Source organism: Ciona robusta, chromosome 13, assembly GCF_009617815.1.
Source record: "Ciona robusta chromosome 13, ASM961781v2".
Classification (NCBI taxonomy): Eukaryota; Metazoa; Chordata; class Ascidiacea; order Phlebobranchia; family Cionidae; genus Ciona; species Ciona robusta.
Window position 1 is genome coordinate 1,280,602 of NC_143247.1, and position 25,345 is coordinate 1,305,946.

The 25,345-nt window shown below is 33.9% G+C and overlaps 1 protein-coding gene and 1 long non-coding RNA gene across 6 annotated transcripts; one reads left to right on the top strand and one right to left on the bottom strand.

Annotated features, from left to right (window-relative positions):
* Positions 1-132: 132 nt before the first annotated feature.
* Positions 133-23,875, top strand: LOC149725657 (cubilin-like). Of its 4 annotated transcripts, XM_089891632.1 has the most exons (51): positions 133-272; positions 3,639-3,817; positions 4,729-4,873; positions 6,217-6,455; positions 6,531-6,672; positions 6,934-7,148; positions 7,212-7,353; positions 7,426-7,646; positions 7,705-7,846; positions 7,917-8,122; positions 8,184-8,325; positions 8,416-8,651; positions 8,713-8,854; positions 8,925-9,130; positions 9,192-9,333; positions 9,405-9,610; positions 9,672-9,813; positions 9,900-10,135; positions 10,192-10,333; positions 10,420-10,655; positions 10,717-10,858; positions 10,929-11,134; positions 11,196-11,337; positions 11,409-11,614; positions 11,676-11,817; positions 11,904-12,139; positions 12,196-12,337; positions 12,415-12,629; positions 12,686-12,827; positions 13,254-13,486; positions 13,543-13,684; positions 14,121-14,359; positions 14,420-14,561; positions 15,005-15,243; positions 15,305-15,446; positions 15,886-16,124; positions 16,186-16,327; positions 16,764-17,002; positions 17,063-17,204; positions 17,631-17,863; positions 17,920-18,061; positions 18,498-18,736; positions 18,797-18,938; positions 19,366-19,598; positions 19,657-19,798; positions 20,234-20,317; positions 20,772-20,940; positions 21,633-21,705; positions 22,155-22,300; positions 22,655-22,760; positions 23,257-23,875. In XM_089891632.1, the coding sequence occupies exons 1-51, from the start codon at positions 203-205 to the stop codon at positions 23,362-23,364; spliced, it is 8,820 nt and encodes a 2,939-aa protein (XP_089747758.1). In that variant the 5' UTR covers positions 133-202; the 3' UTR covers positions 23,365-23,875. The 4 variants fall into 4 exon arrangements, with proteins under 4 accessions (XP_089747758.1, XP_089747760.1, XP_089747759.1 ...); XM_089891634.1 differs by lacking the exons at positions 17,631-17,863; positions 17,920-18,061; XM_089891633.1 differs by lacking the exons at positions 13,254-13,486; positions 13,543-13,684.
* LOC149725658 (uncharacterized) lies at positions 20,233-23,391 on the bottom strand. 2 transcript variants are annotated; one of them, XR_016386435.1, is made up of 3 exons: positions 23,265-23,391; positions 22,197-22,703; positions 20,233-20,929 (listed from the first exon to the last, which is right to left on the bottom strand). It is a non-coding gene; the product is annotated as an uncharacterized LOC149725658 (long non-coding RNA). The 2 variants fall into 2 exon arrangements; XR_016386434.1 differs by having other exon boundaries at positions 20,233-22,703.
* Positions 23,876-25,345: the final 1,470 nt, after the last annotated feature.

Here is a 25,345-nt window from a genome sequence, read left to right on the forward strand (position 1 = left end):
ATAAGCATGACGAATTATTGGTATTTTAAACTGCCCAACTCTGCCAGGTACAATTTACTTACATATAACGATTTCTGACTTCATTTCTTTTAAAAATATCTCGGCAATTTATCAACAACTGGCGCCGGTATTTTGATATAAATGTATGTAGCTTGCACGATTTGAAATCATTCACGGCACAAGAGTTAGATTGAAGACCAATATGGATTTGAAGATTCTTTTGGCGATTTTTTCGATTTTTCTCGGTGGCGTTCTTGGACAAAGCGAACAAAGTATGTTGACTATAGCAATGTATTAGTAAGACGGGACAGCTTAAGTATATATATAGTAGGATGGGGGAAGATGGGACATCTTTAGCACATACTATCCAAATATCCTGATCGTGTTTTAAACAATTAACAACGGTCTATGGGAGTCGTGAAGATACGGTTTCATAATTCTTTGAATGTTCTTTGTTTACTACTAAATAGGACGAGAAAATAGAATGAAAAGGTGTCCCATCTTCTCCCAACCTACTATATCCAAATATCCTGACTTTGTTTTAAACAATTAACAATAGTATACAAGATCGTGAGAATACGGTTTTATAAATTTTAAACGTTCTTTGTTTACTACCAAAGTGGAGAAGAAAACAGAGTAAAAAATTGTCCTATCTTACCCCACCCTACTATATATAAAATTAAAAAAGTATATTTATATTAAAAGTTAAATGTGTTTGCCTTTAGCCATTTTCCAAGTTGGAACTGATAAAGGATTTTCATAGGCTCAAGAAAAAGTTTGATCTTTTTATGTTTCTAAAAATGTTTTACAGCAATGTTATTTATCAATAAGAGTAGAACCATATTTTTACAATAACACGTTAATAAATCGCACCGGCAAAATTGTCATTTTTCTCACACTATTATAGTAATAATAATAATAACTTTTTTGTCGAATCCGGTAGCGAAGATTTGGAAATATTTTAAACGAAAAAAAAACAGAATATAGCGACAAAACAACAGTTGTAAAACCACGCTTACAGTTAAAAACATATTTACATTTATTTGGAAGAAAATAAGCGTGGTCGCTACACTTGATTTTTACACGCTATAAGAATAAAAATACTAATACTTCGTATTAGTTTTAAAAGACTTTTTAACTGATACGTATTTTAAACGGGCTATAGTTGGGTGGGGAAGATGGGACATTTTTTCATATATTTTCTCGTCCCATTTGATACTTAACAAAGAATTATAAAACCGTATTCTGACAACTCCCATAGACCGTTGTTAATTGTTTAAAACACGATCAGGATATTTTGGTATTATGTGCTAAAGCTGTTCCATCTCCCCCCCCCCCTATAATATGTTACTGGTATTATGTGCTAAAGCTGTTCCATCTCCCCCCCCCCCTATAATATGTTACTCGCCGAATTGATGAACTCGAAGTTTTTTGGCGAACTGAACTTTCCAATCCTACGTGCTGTATCATCAATTACAGTTAAAGCGCATGACGTATTACAGAAAATGTAAGCCTGTAGCAATCGACAAGACATACGTATAAAATGTGTCTGCACGTAATATTATACAAACTCTTTGTCAAACTCTGTCCTTTTTCTGATGCCGACTTTGCTTTGATTTTTACTGATATAGGTAAAGCAATTTTGCTGTATTATGTGTTTTAAAGTATAAGACCAGAAATAAAACATTTCTATAGTAAAAGGGTGGGGAAATATGGGACACCTTTCCATTCTTTTTACTCGTCCCATTTAGTAGTAAACAAAGAACGGTAAAAGAATTATGAAACCGTATCCTCGCCACTCTAAAAAGGCGTTGTTAGTTGTTTATAATACGATCTGCATATTTGGGTATTATGTGCTAAAGGTGGACCGTCTTCCCCTACCCTACTAAATTCGAATGAACGAATTTTATGCGTTCTGGTTTGGAAAGACATGGTAGCTGGTATAATACCGATAACACGCGTTATATTATCATAAATTCATACACGAATACAAAAAGCCAAGTTTTAAAAAAAGAAAAGGTTGTTTTCGTTTATTTTATTCGTGATCTTCCTTTACAAATGCACTTCTGAACCAGCCAACAGACATAATTACGTCATATGTGCAATTAGCTTTTGCTATGCTGCACAAAATTGCGCAATAAAGTAGTTATTCTTCAACGGGTTACGAAACGAAAAAGCGTGCCCAGACAAACCGGTGGAAAGTTTTCGGTCTTAGAAACGTGACGAGTCTTATGTTCAAACGTGTGGTAAACTGCGCCCGGTTATGTGTTCAAAATCAATTAGGCGAGCACGATTTCCTGTTTATTCTTTACTGCAAATGTTGCTAAAAGATAAATTGCAGCTAAACCTCTAACACGTTAAATGTAAATATTCTATTAACTTTTGACGTGTTTTAGCAACTGCTTTTTGTCGTTTAAACTATAATAATAATTACTTTTTTTTGTCTCTTCGATTACGGTAGCGAAAATTAAAAAATATTTTAAGCGAAAAGACAGGGTATAGCGACAAAACAACAGTTGTTAAAACACGCTTACAGTTAAAAACATATTTACATTTAGTTGGAAGAAAATAAGCGTGGTCGCTTATCACCTAACGCACAAACTAGCCATTTATTTTAACTATTTCTAAATCTTTGCTACCGTCACCGAAGACACAATACGTTAATGTTATTATTATGAATCATATACGGATATGCTTTGGTCTATACAAACGTGAACAAATTAAACGCAGTATGGTCGTCATAACTAATTCAAAGTTACAATACGATAAGTAAGTTGAGACACGTTTAAAAATATGTTTTTTTTTTGCGGGTCCCCATTTTATGATACAAAAAACACGGTGATTGCTATATTGTTAATTATAGTAGGGTGGGGGGAAATGGGACACCTATACATTCTGTTTTCTCGTCCCATTTGGTAGTAACCGAAAAACATTCAAGGAATTATAAAACTGTATTCTCACGACTCCCATAAACCGTTGTTAATTGTTTAAAACTCGATCAGAATATTTGGATATTATGTGATAAGTGTGTCCCATCTTCCCCCACTCTATTTTATCAAAAATTAGATGTTAGAAAATATGACACTTTGAAACACCAAGAAAATTGTAATAATAGAATTCTCATTTTGAATGCTCACTGAATCAAATTAAAACTGACGAAATTTTGTAATCTGCGAGTTTAAATCGTCAATTTAGTATTGTAGTAATAAAATGGTTGATATATTACATATATTTGTTTTTGCAGAATACAACATTTTTAACGAGCAAAAAAGCATCACTCTCAACGAACGATAGAGCATAATATTAAAAAGCTTATTTTAAATGCTCGCTGATTATATTAAAACTGCCGAAATTTGTAGTTTGCTGAATCGTCAACTTAGTATAGTAGGGTGGGGTAGATGGGACATCTTTAGCACATAATATCTAAATATCCTGATCGTGTTTTGAACAATTACTAACTAAACGGGGCGAGAAAATAGAGTTAAAAGGTGTCCCGTCTTCCCCCACCCTATTGTATATTCTAATATTTTTCAATGACAAAAAAGCATGATATCAAGCTTTTGAATTCTCGTTAAATCATATCAAACTATAAAATAAGATGATACATTTCATACAGTTTAAAACCGTTTTATCTGTAGACACATGTTTTTTCAACCTAACCGCGACCAGCGCGACGCAGAATTTGACTTCCCCTGGTTGGCCGTCCAACTACCCACACAATGCGTTTTGTATGTGGAGGATAACCGCGCCCAACGGAAGCCAAATTTTGATCACAATTGAAGAAATACGGATTCAACCAATCCTTGATTACATTACGGTATTTATGCAATATTAAATTGTTATGAAGACACGCACTGTTGTGTATTAAATAAAGATCAGGTGCAAAAAACATTTATGTCGACCGGCGTGAAAAAGTGGTTAGCGCGCCTGCCTCTTGCCAAGAGGGAATTGGTTCAAGGCTTGTCGCTGCTACCATTGTTGGGGTATGTGTCTTTATACAAGACACTTATAACGGTAACTAATGGGTTCAAAATTATCGCCCGCACATAAAGAAAAAATAAACACAATACCTTACTTATAAGCTGGCACGAGGTCTACGAAACAGAACACCCGTGTTATTTTTTTTATTCTCCATTGGTGAGGTCCCTGTCAAGGACCTGGGATTTAAGCCCGATGTGGCCCATAACCCCAACACCCGGAAATAAAGCTCATATTTAAGTCATTCGTACGGCCGGTGCTATAAGACACCGTATCGCAGTCAGACGCGTATTTTTCGCATCACTTTTTATCCCCGTGTGCTTACAATTTACCACACTTTTCAACTTTGTGCTTAATTTTTGTTTTTGAAATGGCTCATAATTGGGACAACCCATTGGTGATCGCTGGGTTGGAGCAATGTCAGTTAAGTGTCTTGCCCAAAGACACATACACCGATCAGTATTAGTGTTGTCGTCAAGCATCGACCCCGTGTTATAATGAGTGTCATTTCCCGACTACACGAGCATAAGCATGCTACATTCTACGTATTTGCATAGTCTATTGTTTATAAATCACAATTCGACGGAATCTTGGGTTATAAGTTCTTTTAATTCGATCTGAGTAATTTGCGTATACTTTTGATTTAGTTGTGTGTTTTTATAGCTTTTTTTGCTACAGTTTGGTTCTTGAATTCAGCAGTCTCCAGTCGCTTATTAAATTTTTCTTCAAATTTACAATATTTGTTTTCAGATTGTTAGTGGTGGGGTCATTTTGGCACCAATTCTTGGTCACATTGAAGATGGACAGGAAGTGGTGTCTATAGACAACCAAGTTATGATCGCGTTTACAACTGACGGTACTGTTAATGCTAAAGGATTTCGAATTTCTTACTCACGTAAGTCTCGTGTTTTAGTTTCAATTTTGCTCGCTATATGATATGTTTTAAACACTTTGTGTGGTCGCCTATACCCCGAATTAAAGTTATAGTACTGTGGAGTAAGATGGGAGACTTTTAGCACATAATATCCAAATACCCTGATCGTGTTTAAAACAACGGTCTATAGGAGTCGTGAGAATACGGTTTTAGAATTCTTTTAATGTTCTTTGTTTACTACCAAATGGGACCAGAAAATAAAACGAATGAGTGTCTCATCTACCCCATCCAACTAACACTGTTAAGTTTTTTTTGTAGCGTCTCTCGTTACGTCACTGATTACGCGCGAGGTATCTCTTTCGCGCGTCTTTACATCGTTAATTTACAATCATTAGTCTCGTTTCCAGCCGTATTGTCGTTTCGTATTGCCTGTAGTAAATCTGCTGTTATAGAGTTATTCATCCACAAAAATTAATCACCAACAAAGTAACATAGATGGTACCTCGTAAGCTGGCATGAGGTGTATGAAACAGAACACTCGTGTTATAATGACCGGCGTTTTCCGACAACGCGAGGATAAATGCAAGTTAGATTCAATTAAAATATATAAAAAAACAATTGAGCCGATTGTAACCGTGAGTCCATTTTACGATGGGTTTAAACTACATGCAACCGTTTAATAGCGTCCGGCGCCGTGGCATAGTGGTTAGCGCGCCTGCCTCTAACCCAGAGGTAATGGGTTCAAGGCTCGTCGCTGCTACCATTGTGGGCGTATGTGTCCTTGAGCAAGACACTTAACGGCAATTGCTCCAACCCAGTGGTCACTAATGGGTTGTCCAAATTATCAGCCATACATAAAAATAAAAAAAAATCCCCCAAAAAAATGATCACCCACAAAGTAACATAGGCTACATGGTAACTCGTAAGCTGGCGCGAGGTGAACACCCGTGTTATAACGACTGTCGTTTTCCGGCGACGCAAGGATAAAGTAAGTTACATTCATTCATTCAATAGAAGCGTATTAGGCTACTAGGTCAGTATTCTTGAAGTCAAAGTGTCATCTGTAACATTTTCATTTATGTTTCAATTATTTTCATTATTTGAAACAGAAACTACATTGCACATTACTATATTAAACATCAAGTACCAAAGAACTTATAAAACAGTTATTCATTTTATAACAAAAGTCTTTAATTAGAAACATCAGTTTTAAACATGTGTTGTGATTTATTTGTTTACACTGTAAAGAAAAAAAATGTATGTGCAAATTAAACTATTTAGTTTGGTAACTTTAAAATATTAAGTATAGCCTACCCAATTTTATAAAATGTAAGTATGTATATCTAAAGGGTTGTATATTTTAGTGGCAGGGGCAGTGACAACTCCAACAACAACAACAACAACAACAACAAATAATAATTTGGCTTCATGTGGATTCAATGCTGTGGCCACTTCAACAAGTCAGCCAATCACATCACCTAACTATCCAAACGATTATCCAAACAATGTCGATTGTACTTGGACGATAACTGCCTCTGATGGAATGAGGGTTCAACTCAATTTGATAATACTTGTAACAGAAAGAAACTATGATTATTTAACTGTAAGAGATTGTTTTATTAACTGTGAGACCCTGCAATATGTCTCTTAATATTTGGACATGTGTTTTGTATTTTAGATTTCAAGTGATGGATCACAGTTGGTAAGACTAAGTGGATCTCATTCAAATAAAATATACAGATCAACTGGTAGTACTCTAACTCTGGCATTCACTTCAGATGGGTCAGTTTCCAGGTCTGGGTTTAATGCAACATTTGTTGGTGAGTTTTCAGAATAACAGTTTTCATTGTTTGTACAAGTATACAATAAATGTAACTTGCTTTACCATAGCATAGCAGAAAAACAACATTCGTTAAATACTGGTGTTATGTTTTATACAACTCATGCCAGCATACTATTAACAAGTAGGGCCTATATATGTTAATTTTCTAAGTGATTATAATTTTGATTTTATACACCCACAATGGTAGCAGAGAAGAGCTTTATACACTAATGTTAAAAGTAATAAACCAATACTTTAGAATACCAGCATGTTGCAACGACTACAACAGCAGCTTTAACATGTGGATTCAATGCTGTTGCCACTTCAACCAGTCAGCCGATCATTTCACCTAATTATCCCAACAATTATCCAAACAATGCCAATTGTACTTGGACGATAACTGCCTCTGATGGAATGAGAATTCAGTTGAATTTGCACAGATTTAAAACAGAAAGAAATTATGATTATTTAACTGTAAGAGATTGATTCTTATGCAAATTAAATTAAATTCAAGAACCAATCCAAATTTCAATTTAGTTTTTCAGCAATGGTAGGCAGTTGACAAGAATAAGTGGATCTTACTCAAATAAAACATATATTGCAAGCGAAAATTCTGTTATTATACGATTCACTTCAGATAGGTCTGTCACCAGGTCTGGATTTAATTTAACATTTGTTGGTGAGTCTTTTACTACTTTTTTTGTATTAATAAAAATTTCTTATAATTTGTAAGACACAAAATCAATTTCAGAGTATATGCCAGTTGTAACAACAGAATCAACAACACGAGCATTTTCATGTGGATTTAATGCTGTTGCCACTTCAACCAGTCAGCCAATCACATCACCTAATTTTCCCAACAATTATCTAAACAATGTCGATTGTACTTGGACGATAACTGCCTCTGATGGAATGAGGGTTCAACTCAATTTGATAAGATTTTCAACAGAAACAAGTTATGATTATTTAACTGTAAGTGAATATTTTATGATTTTTTTTATTGTTTTGTTCATCTAACTTGTATTTTTAGATTTCAAGTGATGGTACACAGTTGGCAAGAATTAGCGGAATTTATTCAAACAGAATATATACATCCGTTGACAATACACTCACTTTAAGATTCACTTCAGATAGGTCTGTCACCAGGTCTGGGTTTAACGCAACATTTGTGGGTAAATCTATTACTACATTTTTTGTTGATAAAAACTTGGTATAATTATTAAGACACAAAATGATTTTCAGAATATATGCCAGTTGTAACAACAGCATCATCTTGTGGTTTCAATGCTGTTGCCACTTCAACGAGTCAGCCAATCACATCACCTAATTATCCCAACAATTATCCAAACAATGTCGATTGTACTTGGACGATAACTGCCTCTGATGGAATGAGGGTTCAACTCAATTTGATAAGATTTTCAACCGAAAGAAGTTATGATTATTTAACTGTAAGTGAATATATTATGAGAAAATCTTTTAATGTTTTGTTCATGTAACTTTTATTTTTAGATTTCAAGTGATGGTACACAGTTGGCAAGAAACAGCGGAATTTATTCAAACAGAATATATACATCAATTGGCAATATTCTCACTTTAAGATTCACTTCAGATAGGTCTGTCACCAGGACTGGATTTAATGCAACTTTTGTTGGTGAGCTTCTAATTATCACTTTTTTGTTACTAAAACTAAGATGTAAATTGAATATATAGGCCATATAATCATTATGAAAATTTATTGCAGAAGTCAGTTCTACAACAACACCAGAAACAACAACGCCAGAATCAACAACACAAGCATCTTCATGTGGTTTCAATGCTGTTGCCACTTCAACCAGTCAGCCAATCACATCACCTAATTTTCCCAACAATTATCTAAACAATGTCGATTGTACTTGGACGATAACTGCCTCTGATGGAATGAGGGTTCAGCTCAATTTGATAAGATTTTCAACCGAAAGAAGTTATGATTATTTAACTGTAAGTGAATATTTTATGAGAAACTCTTTTAATGTTTTGTTCATGTAACTCGTATTTTAAGATTTCAAGTGATGGTAGACAGTTAGCAAGGATTAGCGGAACTTATTCAAACATAATATATACATCCATTGGCAAAACTCTCACTTTAAGATTCACTTCAGATGGGTCTGTCACCAGGTCTGGGTTTAACGCAACATTTGTGGGTAAGTCTATTACTATATTTTTTATTTATAAAAACTTGTTATAATTATTAAGACTCAAAATGATTTTCAGAATATATGCCAGTTGTAACAACAGCATCATCTTGTGGTTTCAATGCTGTTGCCACTTCAACCAATCAGCCGATCATTTCACCTAATTATCCCAACAATTATCCCAACAATGCCGATTGTACTTGGACGATAACTGCCTCTGATGGAATGAGAATTCAACTCAATTTGATAAGTTTTTCAACTGAAAGAAGTTATGATTATTTAACTGTAAGTGAATATTTTATGAGAAAATCTTTTAATGTTTTGTTCATGTAACTTTTATTTTTAGATTTCAAGTGATGGTACACAGTTGGCAAGAATTAGCGGAATTTATTCAAACCGAATGTATACATCCGTTGGCAATACTCTCACTTTAAGATTTACTTCAGATAGGTCTGTCACCAGGTCTGGATTTAACGCAACATTTGTGGGTAAGTCTATTACTACATATTTTGATTAATAAAAACTTGTTACAATTATTAAGACACAAAATGTATTTCAGAATATATGCCAGTTGTAACAACAGCATCATCTTGTGGTTTCAATGCTGTTGCCACTTCAACCAGTCAGCCAATCACATCACCTAATTATCCAAGAAATTATCCAAATAATGTCGATTGTACTTGGATGATAACTGCCTCTGATGGAATGAGGGTTCAACTCAATTTGATAAGATTTTCAACGGAAAGAAGTTATGATTATTTAACTGTAAGTGTTTATTTTTTGAAAAAATCTTTCAGCGTTTTGTTCATAAAATTTGTATTTATAGATTTCAAGTGATGGTACACAGTTGGCAAGAAACAGCGGGATTTATTCAAATAAAATATACACATCTATTGGCAATACTCTCACATTAAGATTTACTTCAGACAGCTCTGTCACCAGGACTGGATTTAATGCAACTTTTGTTGGTGAGTTTCTAATTATCACTTATTTGTTACTAAAACCAAGATGTAAATTGAATAGGTCATATAATCATTATGAAAATTTACTGCAGAAGTCCATTCTACAACAACACCAGAAACAACAATGCCAGAATCAACAACACAAGCATCTCCATGTGGTTTCAATGCTGTTGCCACTTCAACCAGTCAGCCAATCACATCACCTAATTATCCAGGAAATTATCCAAACAATGTCGATTGTACTTGGACGATAACTGCCTCTGATGGAATGAGGGTTCAACTCAATTTGATAAGATTTTCAACCGAAAGAAGTTATGATTATTTAACTGTGAGTGTTTGTTTAAAGAAACTATTATTTTTTATTTATGTGATTTATGTATTAAGATTTCAAGTGATGGTACACAGTTGGCAAGAAACAGCGGAATTTATTCAAACAGAATATATACATCAATTGGCAATACTCTCACTTTAAGATTCACTTCAGATAGGTCTGTTACCAGGCCTGGATTTAATGCAACTTTTGTTGGTGAGTTTCTAATTATCACTTTTTTGTTACTAAAACTAAGATGTAAATTGAATAGGCCATATAATCATTATGAAAATTTATTGCAGAAGTCAATTCTACAACAACACCAGAAACAACAACGCCAGAATCAACAACACAAGCATCTTCATGTGGTTTCAATGCTGTTGCCACTTCAACCAGTCAGCCAATCACATCACCTAATTATCCAGGAAATTATCCAAACAATGTCGATTGTACTTGGACGATAACTGCCTCTGATGGAATGAGGGTTCAGCTCAATTTGATAAGATTTTCAACCGAAAGAAGTTATGATTATTTAACTGTAAGTGAATATTTTATGAGAAACTCTTTTAATGTTTTGTTCATGTAACTCGTATTTTAAGATTTCAAGTGATGGTAGACAGTTAGCAAGGATTAGCGGAACTTATTCAAACATAATGTATACATCCATTGGCAAAACTCTCACTTTAAGATTCACTTCAGATGGGTCTGTCACCAGGTCTGGGTTTAACGCAACATTTGTGGGTAAGTCTATTACTATATTTTTTATTTATAAAAACTTGTTATAATTATTAAGACTCAAAATGATTTTCAGAATATATGCCAGTTGTAACAACAGCATCATCTTGTGGTTTCAATGCTGTTGCCACTTCAACCAGTCAGCCAATCACATCACCTAATTATCCCAACAATTATCCCAACAATGCCGATTGTACTTGGACGATAACTGCCTCTGATGGAATGAGAATTCAACTCAATTTGATAAGTTTTTCAACTGAAAGAAGTTATGATTATTTAACTGTAAGTGAATATTTTATGAGAAAATCTTTTAATGTTTTGTTCATGTAACTTTTATTTTTAGATTTCAAGTGATGGTACACAGTTGGCAAGAATTAGCGGAATTTATTCAAACCGAATGTATACATCCGTTGGCAATACTCTCACTTTAAGATTTACTTCAGATAGGTCTGTCACCAGGTCTGGATTTAACGCAACATTTGTGGGTAAGTCTATTACTACATATTTTGATTAATAAAAACTTGTTACAATTATTAAGACACAAAATGTATTTCAGAATATATGCCAGTTGTAACAACAGCATCATCTTGTGGTTTCAATGCTGTTGCCACTTCAACCAGTCAGCCAATCACATCACCTAATTATCCAAGAAATTATCCAAATAATGTCGATTGTACTTGGATGATAACTGCCTCTGATGGAATGAGGGTTCAACTCAATTTGATAAGATTTTCAACGGAAAGAAGTTATGATTATTTAACTGTAAGTGTTTATTTTTTGAAAAAATCTTTCAGCGTTTTGTTCATAAAATTTGTATTTATAGATTTCAAGTGATGGTACACAGTTGGCAAGAAACAGCGGAATTTATTCAAATAAAATATACACATCTATTGGCAATACTCTCACATTAAGATTTACTTCAGACAGCTCTGTCACCAGGACTGGATTTAATGCAACTTTTGTTGGTGAGTTTCTAATTATCACTTTTTTGTTACTAAAACCAAGATGTAAATTGAATAGGTCATATAATCATTATGAAAATTTACTGCAGAAGTCCATTCTACAACAACACCAGAAACAACAATGCCAGAATCAACAACACAAGCATCTCCATGTGGTTTCAATGCTGTTGCCACTTCAACCAGTCAGCTGATCACATCACCTAATTATCCCAACAATTATCCAAACAACGTCGATTGTACTTGGACGATAACTGCCTCTGATGGAATGAGGGTTCAACTCAATTTGATAAGACTTTCATCCGAAAGAAATTATGATTATTTAACTGTGAGTGTTTTTTTAAAGAAACTATTATTTTTTATTCATGTTTATAATGTATTAAGATTTCAAGTGATGGTACACAGTTGGCAAGAATTAGCGGAATTTATTCAAACAGAATATATACATCCGTTGGCAATACTCTCACTTTAAGATTCACTTCAGACAGATCTGTCACCAGGTCTGGATTTAAGGCAACTTTTGTTGGTAAGTATTGCGATCAATAGTTTTCATTGTTTCTAGATATATACACCAATGTTAAAAGTAATAAACCAATACTTTAGAATACCAGCACGTTGCAACGACTACAACAGCAGCTTTAACATGTGGATTCAATGCTGTTGCCACTTCAACCAGTCAGCCAATCATTTCACCTAATTATCCCAACAATTATCCAAACAATGCCAATTGTACTTGGACGATAACTGCCTCTGATGGAATGAGAATTCAACTCAATTTGATAAGATTTTCAACCGAAAGAAGTTATGATTATTTAACTGTGAGTGTTTGTTTAAAGAAACTGTTATTTTTTATTCATGTATATTATGTATTAAGATTTCAAGTGATGGTACACAGTTGGCAAGAAACAGCGGAACTTATTCAAACAGAACATATACATCCATTGGCAATACTCTCACTTTAAGATTTACTTCAGATAGGTCTGTTACCAGGCCTGGATTTAATGCAACATTTGTTGGTGAGTTTCTAATAAACGGTATTTTATTACCATAACTACTATATAAATTTTATTAATTCCGTAGCCCAATGCTTTTGAATACCGCTGTGTGAATGGAGAAATTAGGTTCAAACACAGATTAGCTAAATTAGTTCTGATTTTGTTATTGAGCATAGCACTATTGTATACTTGCTTTAATAAAGTGGCCCTATTACTTGCTTGTTGTCCCTAAAATTGGACGAGCATGCTTTTACATCTGTATATTTATCATTATGGATTGTTGTGAATAAAAATCTAATAACAATGGTTGTTCCAACCCTATTGTCTAACTATACATGAGGTATATGAAGGCTTCGTACTTGTTTTAAAATATGACAACCATGCAAACTTAATTTGTTCAAATATGCCAAGATAAATAGATGATCATCATTTGATTATGTGTTGCAGAAGTCTATCCTACAACAACAGAAACAACAATGCCAGAATCAACAACACGAGCATCTGCATGTGGATTCAATGCTGTTGCCACTTCAACCAGTCAGCTAATCACATCACCTAATTATCCAAGAATTTATCCAAACAATGCCGATTGTACTTGGTTGATAACTGCCTCTGATGGAATGAGGGTTCAACTAAATTTGATAAGATTTTCAACCGAAAGCAATTGGGATTATTTAACTGTGAGTGTTTGTTTAAAGAAACTATTATTTTTTATTTATGTGGTTTATGTATTAAGATTTCAAGTGATGGTACACGGTTGGCAAGAATGAGCGGAATTTATTCCAACAGAACATATACATCAATTGGCAATACTCTCACTTTAAGATTCACTTCAGATAGCTCTCTCACCAGGACTGGATTTAATGCAACTTTTGTTGGTGAGTTTCTAATAATCAGTATTTTGTTAGCATAACTACTATGTAAATTTTATCAATTCCATAGCCCAATCATTACGAATACCACTCTGTAAGTTGGGAAATTAGGTTCAAACACAGTTTAGCTAAATTAGTTCTGATTTTATTATTGAGCATAGCACTATTGTATACTTGCTTTAATAAAGTGGCCCTATTACTTGCTTGTTGTCCCTAAAATTGGAAGAGCATGCTTTAATTGCCTTTACATTTGTATTTTTATTATTATGGATTGTTGTGAAGAAAAAACTAATAACAATGGTTTTTCCAAACCTTTTGTCTAATTATACATGAGGTATATGAAGGCGTCGTATTTGTTTTACAATATGACAAACATGCAAACTTAATTTGTTCAAATATGCCAAGATAAATAGATGATCATCATTTTAATTATGTGTTGCAGAAGTCTATCCTACAACAACAACAACAGAAACAACAATGCCAGAATCAACAACACGAGCATTTTCATGTGGATTTAATGCTGTTGCCACTTCAACCAGTCAGCTGATCACATCACCTAATTATCCCAACAATTATCCAAACAATGTCGATTGTACTTGGACGATAACTGCCTCTGATGGAATGAGGATTCAACTAAATTTAATCAGATTTGTAACAGAAAGTAGATATGATTATTTAACTGTAAGTGTTTATTTTAAAGAAAATGTCTTAATGTTTTGTCCTTATAAATTGTATTTTTAGATTTCAAGTGATGGTACACAGTTGGCAAGTATCGCCGGAACTTATTTAAACAGAATATATACATCCATTGGCAATACTCTCACTTTAAGATTCACTTCAGATAGGTCTGTCACCAGGTCTGGGTTTAACGCAACTTTTGTTGGTGAGTTTCTAATAAACAGTATTTTGTTAGCATAACTACTATGTAAATTTTATTAATCCTGTAGCCCAATGCTTACGAATACCGCTGTGTAAATGGGAAATTTAGGTTCAAACGCAGTTTAGCTAAATTAGTTCTGATTTTATTGTTTAGCATAGCACTATTATTGTATACTTGATTTAATACAGTTGCCCTATTACTTGCTTAATTGTTGTTCCTAAAATTGGAAGAGCATGCTTTAATTGCCTTTACATTTGTATTTTTATCATTATGGATTGTTGTGAAGAAAAAACTAATAACAATGGTTTTTCCAAACCTTTTGTCTACTTATACATGAGGTATATGAAGGCGTCGTATTTGTTTTACAATATAACAACCATGCAAACTTAATTTGTTCAAATATGCCAAGATAAATAGATGATCATAATTTTGATTATGTGTTGCAGAAGTCTATCCTACAACAACAACAACAGAAACAACAATGCCAAAATCAACAACACAAGCATTTTCATGTGGATTTAATGCTGTTGCCACTTCAACCAGTCAGCTAATCACATCACCTAATTATCCCAACAATTATCCAAACAATGTCGATTGTACTTGGACGATAACTGCCTCTGATGGAATGAGGGTTCAACTTAATTTGATAAGATTTTCAACAGAAACAAGTTATGATTATTTAACAGTAAGGGTTTATTTTATGAAAAAATCTTTTAATGTTTTGTTTATGTAACTCATATTTTAAGATTTCAAGTGATGGTACACAGTTGGCAAGAAACAGCGGAAATTATTCAAACAGAATATATACATCTATTGGCAATACTCTCACTTTAAGATTCACTTCAGATAGGTCTGTTACCAGGTCTGGGTTTAACGCAACTTTTGTTGGTGAGTTTCTAATAAACAGTATTTTGTTAGCATAACTACTATGTAAATTTTATTAATGCTGTAGCCCAATGCTTACGAATACCGCTGTGTAAATGGGAAATTTAGGTTCAAACACAGTTTAGCTAAATTAGTTCTGATTTTATTGTTTAGCATAGCACTATTATTGTATACTTGCTTTAATACAGTTGCCCTATTACTTGCTTGTTGTCCCTAAAATTGGAAGAGCATGCTTTAATTGCTTTTACATTTGTATTTTTATCATTATGGATTGTTGTGAAGAAAAAACTAATAACAATGGTTTTTCCAAACCTTTTGTCTACTTATACATGAGGTATATGAAGGCGTCATATTTGTTTTACAATATGACAACCATGCAAACTTAATTTGTTCAAATATGCCAAGATAAATAGATGATCATAATTTTGATTATGTGTTGTAGAAGTCTATCCTACAACGACAACAACAGAAACAACAACGCCAAAATCAACAACACAAGCATCTCCATGTGGTTTCAATGCTGTTGCCACTTCAACCAGTCAGCCAATCACATCACCTAATTATCCCAACAATTATCCAAACAATGTCGATTGTACTTGGACGATAACTGCCTCTGATGGAATGAGGGTTCAACTCACTTTGATAAGATTTATAACAGAAAGAAATTATGATTATTTAACAGTAAGGGTTTATTTTATGAAAAACTCTTTTAATGTTTTGTTTATAAAACTCGTATTTTAAGATTTCAAGTGATGGTACACAGTTGGCAAGAAACAGCGGAAATTATTCAAACAGAATATATACATCTATTGGCAATACTCTCACTTTAAGATTCACTTCAGATAGGTCTGTTACCAGGTCTGGGTTTAACTCAACTTTTGTTGGTGAGTTTCTAATAAACAGTATTTTGTTAGCATAACTACTATGTAAATTTTATCAATTCCATAGCCCAATCATTACGAATACCACTCTGTAAGTTGGGAAATTAGGTTCAAACACAGTTTAGCTAAATTAGTTCTGATTTTATTATTTAGCATAGCACTATTGTATACTTGCTTTAATAAAGTGGCCCTATTACTTGCTTGTTGTCCCTAAAATTGGAAGAGCACGCTTTAATTGCCTTTACATTTGTATTTTTATCATTATGGATTGTTGTGAAGAAAAAACTAATAACAATGGTTTTTCCAAACCTTTTGTCTAATTATACATGAGGTATATGAAGGCGTCGTATTTGTTTTACAATATGACAACCATGCAAACTTAATTTGTTCAAATATGCCAAGATAAAAAGATGATCATCATTTTAATTATGTGTTGCAGAAGTCTATCCTACAACAACAACAACAGAAACAACAATGCCAGAATCAACAACACAAGCATTTTCATGTGGATTTAATGCTGTTGCCACTTCAACCAGTCAGCTGATCACATCACCTAATTATCCAAACAATTATCCCAACAATGTCGATTGTACTTGGACGATAACTGCCTCTGATGGAATGAGGATTCAACTAAATTTAATCAGATTTGTAACAGAAAGTAGATATGATTATTTAACTGTAAGTGTTTATTTTAAAGAAAATGTCTTAATGTTTTGTCCATATAAATTGTATTTTTAGATTTCAAGTGATGGTACACAGTTGGCAAGTATCGGCGGAACTTATTCAAACAGAATATACACATCCATTGGCAATACTCTCACTTTAAGATTTACTTCAGATAGGTCTGTTACCAGGCCTGGATTTAACGCAACTTTTGTTGGTGAGTTTCTAATACTCAGTATTTTATTACCATAACTACTATGTAAATTTTTCTGATTCCGCAGCACAATGTTTATGAATACCGCGGTGTGAATGGGAAAATTCTGTTCAAACACAAATTAGCTAAATTAGTTCTGATTTTATTATTGAGCATAGCACTATTGTATACTTGCTTTAATAAAGTGGCCTTATTACTTGCTTGTTGTCCCTAAAATTGGACGAGCATGCTTTTACATCTGTATATTTATCATTATGGATTGTTGTGAATAAAAATCTAATAACAATGGTTGTTCCAACCCTATTGTCTAACTATACATGAGGTATATGAAGGCTTCGTACTTGTTTTAAAATATGACAACCATGCAAACTTAATTTGTTCAAATATGCCAAGATAAATAGATGATCATCATTTGATTATGTGTTGCAGAAGTCTATCCTACAACAACAGAAACAACAATGCCAGAATCAACAACACGAGCATCTGCATGTGGATTCAATGCTGTTGCCACTTCAACCAGTCAGCTAATCACATCACCTAATTATCCAAGAATTTATCCAAACAATGCCGATTGTACTTGGTTGATAACTGCCTCTGATGGAATGAGGGTTCAACTAAATTTGATAAGATTTTCAACCGAAAGCAATTGGGATTATTTAACTGTGAGTGTTTGTTTATAGAAGCTAATATTTTTTATTTATGGGATTTATGTATTAAGATTTCAAGTGATGGTACACGGTTGGCAAGAATGAGCGGAATTTATTCAAACAGAACATATACATCAATTGGCAATACTCTCACTTTAAGATTCACTTCAGATAGCTCTCTCACCAGGACTGGATTTAACGCAACTTTTGTTGGTGAGTTTCTAATAAACAGTATTTTGTTAGCATAACTACTATGCAAATTTTATCAATTCCATAGCCCAATCATTACGAATATCACTCTGTAAGTTGGAAAATTAGGTTCAAACACAGTTTAGCTAAATTAGTTCTGATTTTATTATTTAGCATAGCACTATTGTATACTTGCTTTAATAAAGTGGCCCTATTACTTGCTTGTTGTCCCTAAAATTGGAAGAGCATGCTTTTATTGCCTTTACATTTGTATTTTTATCATTATGGATTGTTGTGAAGAAAAAACTAATAACAATGGTTTTTCCAAACCTTTTGTCTAATTATACATGAGGTATATGAAGGCGTCGTATTTGTTTTACAGTATGACAAACATGCAAACTTAATTTGTTCAAATATGCCAAGATAAATAGATGATCATCATTTTAATTATGTGTTGCAGAAGTCTATCCTACAACAACAACAACAGAAACAACAATGCCAGAATCAACAACACAAGCATCTTCATGTGGTTTCAATGCTGTTGCCACTTCAACCAGTCAGCCAATCACATCACCTAATTATCCCAACAATTATCCAAACAATGTCGATTGTACTTGGACGATAACTGCCTCTGATGGAATGAGGATTCAACTAAATTTAATCAGATTTGTAACAGAAAGTAGATATGATTATTTAACTGTAAGTGTTTATTTTAAAGAAAATGTCTTAATGTTTTGTCCTTATAAATTGTATTTTTAGATTTCAAGTGATGGTACACAGTTGGCAAGTATCGCCGGAACTTATTCAAACAGAATATATACATCCATTGGCAATACTCTCACTTTAAGATTCACTTCAGATAGGTCTGTCACCAGGACTGGATTTAACGCAACTTTTGTTGGTGAGTTTCTAATACTCAGTATTTTATTACCATAACTACTATGTAAATTTTACTGATTCCGCAGCACAATGTTTATGAATACCGCGGTGTGAATGGGAAAATTCTGTTCAAACACAAATTAGCTAAATTAGTTCTGATTTTATTATTGAGCATAGCACTATTGTATACTTGCTTTAATAAAGTGGCCCTATTACTTGCTTGTTGTCCCTAAAATTGGAAGAGCATTCTTTTACTTTTGTATATTTATCATTATGGATTGTTGTGAAGAAAAAACTAATAACAATAGTTGTTCCAACCCTATTGTCTAACTATACATGAGGTATATGAAGGCTTCGTATTTGTTTTACAATATGACAAACATGCAAACTTAATTTGTTCAAATATGCCAAGATAAATAGATGATCATCATTTTAATTATGTGTTGCAGAAATCTATCCTACAACAACAGAAATAACAATGCCAGAGTCAACAACACAAGCATTTTCATGTGGATTTAATGCTGTTGCCACTTCAACCAGTCAGCTGATCACATCACCTAATTATCCAAACAATTATCCAAACAATGTCGATTGTACTTGGACGATAACTGCCTCTGATGGAATGAGGGTTCAACTCAATTTGATAAGATTTTCAACGGAAAGAAGTTATGATTATTTAACTGTGAGTGTTTTTAAAAAAAAAACTCCTATTTTTTTATTTATGCTTATTATTTATAAAGATTTCAAGTGATGGTACACAGTTGGCAAGAAACAGCGGAAATTATTCAAACAGAATATATACATCCATTGGCAATACTCTCACTTTAAGATTCACTTCAGATAGGTCTGTTACCAAGCCTGGATTTAATGCAACTTTTGTTGGTGAGTTTCTAATAATCAGTATTTTGTTGGCATAACTAATATGTAAATTTTACTGATTCCATAGCCAAATGTTGAAAATTCCCTCTGTGTAAATAAAGAAGATAATTTCAAACACAATTTTGTACAGTTTTGGGGTTTTTCTTTGTTCATTACACTAATCTGCTATGACTTTAATCCATTGGCCATTAATAGTTGTATAAATTTAACCCCACAAAGTAACCCTCGGTTTTATATTTCTTTGATTGTTCATTGTTTACCACCAGCTTGGACAGGAAAATAGAATGTAACAGAGACCTATTTTCCTCATCCTACTATGTATATATAAATATATATATATATATATATATATATGTATGTTTCATCTTAGTATGCATTTTTCCAAAAACTGACAAGTTATTTACTTCAACCCTATTTTCCCCTCTTTTTGTTGATAAGCTGTACCAGGTGTTGAAGTGACAACAGAACCAACACCAGTTGAAATTACACAGGCAATATTTCAAGACCAAACAACAGCCAAAGGTGGAGTGTTTATTGGTTTTTGCTTTTGTTGCTACAGTTAATATTAAATATTGACCTACCGGCAAATAACACACTTGGTTAGCGCTTGCCTATATCCCAGAGGTAATAGGTTCAAGGCTCTTCACTGCTACCATTTTGGGTGCATGTGTCCTTGGGCAAGACACTTAATGAAAATTGCTCCAACCCAGTTGTCACTAATGGGTTGTTAAAATTATCATCATACATAAAAAATCCCCCAAAAATAATCACCCACAAAGTAACATACATGGTAACTCGTAAGCTGGCTAGAGGTGTTAAACCCGTGTCATAACGACTGTTGTTTTCCGGTCACGTGAGGATAAAGTAAGTTACATTCATTTATTCATTCATTCACATAAAAAATAAGAAAAATGAATTGCCCACAAAGTAATAAAAAATAGGTAATTTGAATTTGACAAAAGAAATATATTTTCAGTATGTCAGAACAGTCACACAGATTTGATGTTTTTGCTGGATAGTTCTGGATCTGTAACTTCAAGTGATTTTCAATTGGCTGCAAATTTTGTCAAGGATTTTATTACTGGTATAGATCTTACTTCTTTCCAAGTCGGTGTAATGCAGTACTCTCACTATCTATTAAACAGGTGGGGTATTTAGTGTAATGTTTGCTGCTTTTACTACTTGAAGTGAAGGCTTGTAAAAAATGTCACTAATTATTCATTGCTGTGGATAGAGGGCTTGCCTCTTAGCCAGAAGTAATGGGTTCAAGGCTCGTCGCTGCTACCAATGTGGGCGTATGTGTCCTTGGGCAAGACACTTAATGGCAATTGCTTCAATCCAGTGGTCACTAATTGGTTGTCAAAATTATCAGCCACTTATAAAAATATGACAAAAATAATTGCCTGAAAAGTTGCATACGTGGTAGCTCGTAAGCTGGCACAAGGTGTATGAAGCAGAAACCCCGTGTAATAATAACTGTTTTTTTTCGGTCATACGAGGTTAAAGTAAGTTACATTCATTCATTCAAATAATTGTTTTATTTTTATTAATAACTTAGACAACCCATTAGTGACTACTGGGCTTGGGCAATTACCGTTAATTGTCTTGCCCAAGGACACATACGCCCACAATGGTAGCAGCGACGAGCCTTAAGCCCATAACCTGTGGGTTCTTGGGTAACCACTGTACCATGGCGCAAACACGGAATCCTGACAGTTGCCTTATTGCAGAACCTTGCCCTTGTTAAACAGAAAAATCGAATAGAAAAAGTGTTTTGTTGTTTTTTTAACTAAAAAAAATTTTTTTGATTTTTGTTTTAATGCATATTTTTTTGTAGAGAACTTGATGACCAACCATACATAACAACTGAAATAAACATTGGAGAATACACCGAAGCGGACCCATTCAAGGTAATGATATTTTGCTAAGCCATTTATGTGAAAAAATCGGTAGCACCTCCAACCCAGAGGTAATAGGTTCAAGGCTCGTCGCTGCTACCATTGTGGGCAGATGTTTTCATGAGCAAGACACTTAATGGCAATTGTTTTAACCTGGTGGTCACTAATTAGTATCTAAATTGTCATACAATATGAAAAATAGTCACTTACAAAGTAACATACACGGTAACTCGTAAGTGGGCGTGAGGTGTATGAAACAAAACACCCGTGTTATAACGACTGTCGATGCCATGCCTTAATAATACAAATATGTTACATTCTTTCAAGCACAAAGTTACATATTCAGTAAAGTGCATAAGCGGACATGAGGTGTATAAAACAGAACACCCATGTTATAAGGACTCTTATTTTCTGACTATACGAGTATAAAGTAAGTTACATTCATTTATCTTATATTTTAGACGGCAATGGACACCATACAACCCCACGGGTACACCACTTACACTGCTCATGCTGTTCTTAAAGCAATCAGAGTTGATTTTCCAAGATCCACCCGTTTCAATAACTCATGCACTTCTAAAATAATCGTCCTTATTACTGATGGAAGGTAACAACTATTTATTATTTAACATTATTTGTGCAGTATGCTTGGTTTTAGTCGTGCGGTCGTGCCGATTCATTAATAATAACTGTATTTGGCTTTTCGATTACGGTAGCGAAAATTTAGAAGTATTTTGAACGAAAAGAAGATACAGCGACAAAACAACGGTTGTTAAAACACACTTACAGTTAAAAACTTATTTACATTTAATTTGAAGAGAATAAGCGTGGTCGCTACACCTAGCAGACAAACGTGCCATTTATGTTTAATTATTATCAAGTTAAACTTCCAATAGAAACAAAAGTGTGCGTAAAGTGTGGTTAGTGCCTATTTAATTTAATATCTTTATTTTGTCTTCAGCTCTTCAGATTCTAGTATGCTTCGGGATGCTGCATTAGAAGCCAAGAACCTTGGAGTAGATATATATGCCATTGGGGTTGGAGATGCTAATACACAAGAGCTAGTGGTATGTTTTAAATAAAGTTATAGTAGGGTGGGAGAAGATGGTACACCTTTAGCACATAACATCCAAATATCCTGTTCGTTTTAAACCAATTGAAACAATCTATAGGAGTAGGGATATGATTTTATAATTGATTGAGTTTTCTTTGTTTACAATAAAATGGAACAAGATAATAGAATGAAAGGTTGTCGCATTTGCCCTACCTTAGGGGGCATACGTGTCTTTCGGGCTTCGGCAAGACACTTAACAGCAATTGCTCCAACCCAGCGGTCACTAATGAGTTGTTTAAATTATAAGCCATATTCCAAAAATTAAAAAATTCTCAAAAATATTTACCTACAAAGTAACAAATGATAGCTTGTAAGCTGGCACAAGGTGTATGAAACAGAACACCCGTGTTTATTGAATATCGTTCTTATAGGTTGCCCAAACAAGAAAAACAACTATTTACAAAGTTACATATATGGCAAATTGTAAGCAGGCGCTATATTTTTTACAGGTACTCACAAGACCAGAAAGTGGCACCAAAGACAAAATATTTCAAATTGACCAATACTCTTCTCTTCCTTCCATTCTTCAGGGGCTTCGAACCAAAATTCTCTCATAATTTTGCCTTCCTCAGATTGTTCTAAAATTCTCTCATAATTTTGCCTTCTTCAGATTGTACCAAAATTGTCTTATAATTTTGCCTTCTTCAGGCTACACCAAAATTCTCTCATAATATGCTTTCTTCAGATTGTACCAAAATTCTCTCATTATTTTGCCTTCTTTAGGTTACACCAAAATTCTCTCATAATTTGCTTTCTTCACACTGCTGTACCAAGATTCTCTCTTATTTTGCCTTCTGTTTTTAATCACTCTCTCTCGTGCAATGTATTTTGCCTTCTAGATCTAAGATTGTGCAATAACTTTATTTCTTTAAACTATATTTCAGCAGATTATTTAAAAACCAAAACAAAATTATAAAAAATCATTCAAACTTTCATCTCGATAATATCAATAAAATTAAATAACAAGTAGCATGGGCCTGTATTTTTTTAATTTGCATTTATTTTTAAAGTTGGTCAGTTCGTTTTTGTTGTTTATATTATATAATAAACCATTTCATTGTCATTACAGCGTAGTATTAATTACTCTAAAGTTACATGACAATTCTTTAAATGAATGGAACTTTTTCGTCTGTTCGGTCCCGATAACGAAGAACGTCACGTCAGGAAAAGGCGCTTGCGTGTCTGCTATTACGGAGCCCACATATAGACCGACGGCGTTACATATTGTACGACGCCGTGGCATAGTGATTAGCGCGCCTGCCTGTGACACAGAGGTATTGGGATCAAGGCTCGTCGCTGCTAGCGGGCGTATGTGGCCTTGGGCAGACATTTATAAAACGACAATTGCTCCAACCAACTGGGAAATAATAGGTTGTCGAAATTATGAGTCTAACAAATTAACAAGTTGCACATGTGACACCTCGCTGCCCAGGAGAGGATAAACAATTTGCGAAAGTGCGCCCAATGTGACGCTGTTAGCATTAGTGTAGTCCCCGAATAATATTTCGCGAAGCATGAGAACGACTTAGCAGATGAACTCTTTGGTGACAACACCTCACTCGGTCGAGGCGCTTGAGTCGGAACAACAATAAGAGACTTCACTACCTTGAGCACGTCACTTTTTGACGCACGAAGGTGTTGGGGTAATCAATCCAGATAGAGCCTAAATCACAGGGCCCTATTGGTTCTCACCCATACTGAATAAAAGGCAAAATAAAAACAAAAAACTTTTTAACCGAATAATGTTGTTACCTTCAAGCGATCAGAAACTTGTACGGGTACATTAACAACGAAAAAAGTCAGAGTATAAATCAAGAGGAAACTGGTTTTAACCGGTTTACAGTGGTTTATATGACATATAGGGCGTCCATCGCCACAACTACAATTTTAGGGTAGTAAACGTTTTCAAACGCCAAATAAAGTTATAAATTTTGCAGCTATGTAACAGCAATTGTTTTATGTTGATAAACCCATGCACAATGCATTGCGCAACTGGAATATTTTGTATTTATGCTAACAAACTTTTGAACCAACGTTCTTTAAAGATATATGTAAAAAATTGAGAGACAATAGTGCGATATCATGATGCTTTAGCGAATCTCAACTACATTAAACGGCCACACAGAATCAGTGCTGGTGCACGAAATACACTCAAACTTATATTATAACAACAGAATGAAGCTAAAATTAAATACGAATGCAAATACACAGATTACAATTATATAGTAGGGTGGAGGAAGATGGGACACCTGCTCATTCGATTTTCTTGACCCAAATGGTAGTAAACAAAGAATATTCAAAGAATTATAAAATCGTATGCTAACGACTTTCATAGACCGACTTCCGAAGACTGCTGTTAATTGTTTAACTTTAAATTACGATTAGGATATTTGGATATTACGTGCTAAAGGTGTCCCGTCTTTCCCCCATCCCACTATATTGATTTTGTTAAAAAAAACAAAATTCTATTCAATAAACCGTTATGAACAATAGATTATAATAAGCATTGTTCGTGTAAATATAGGCCTCTTATTTCCT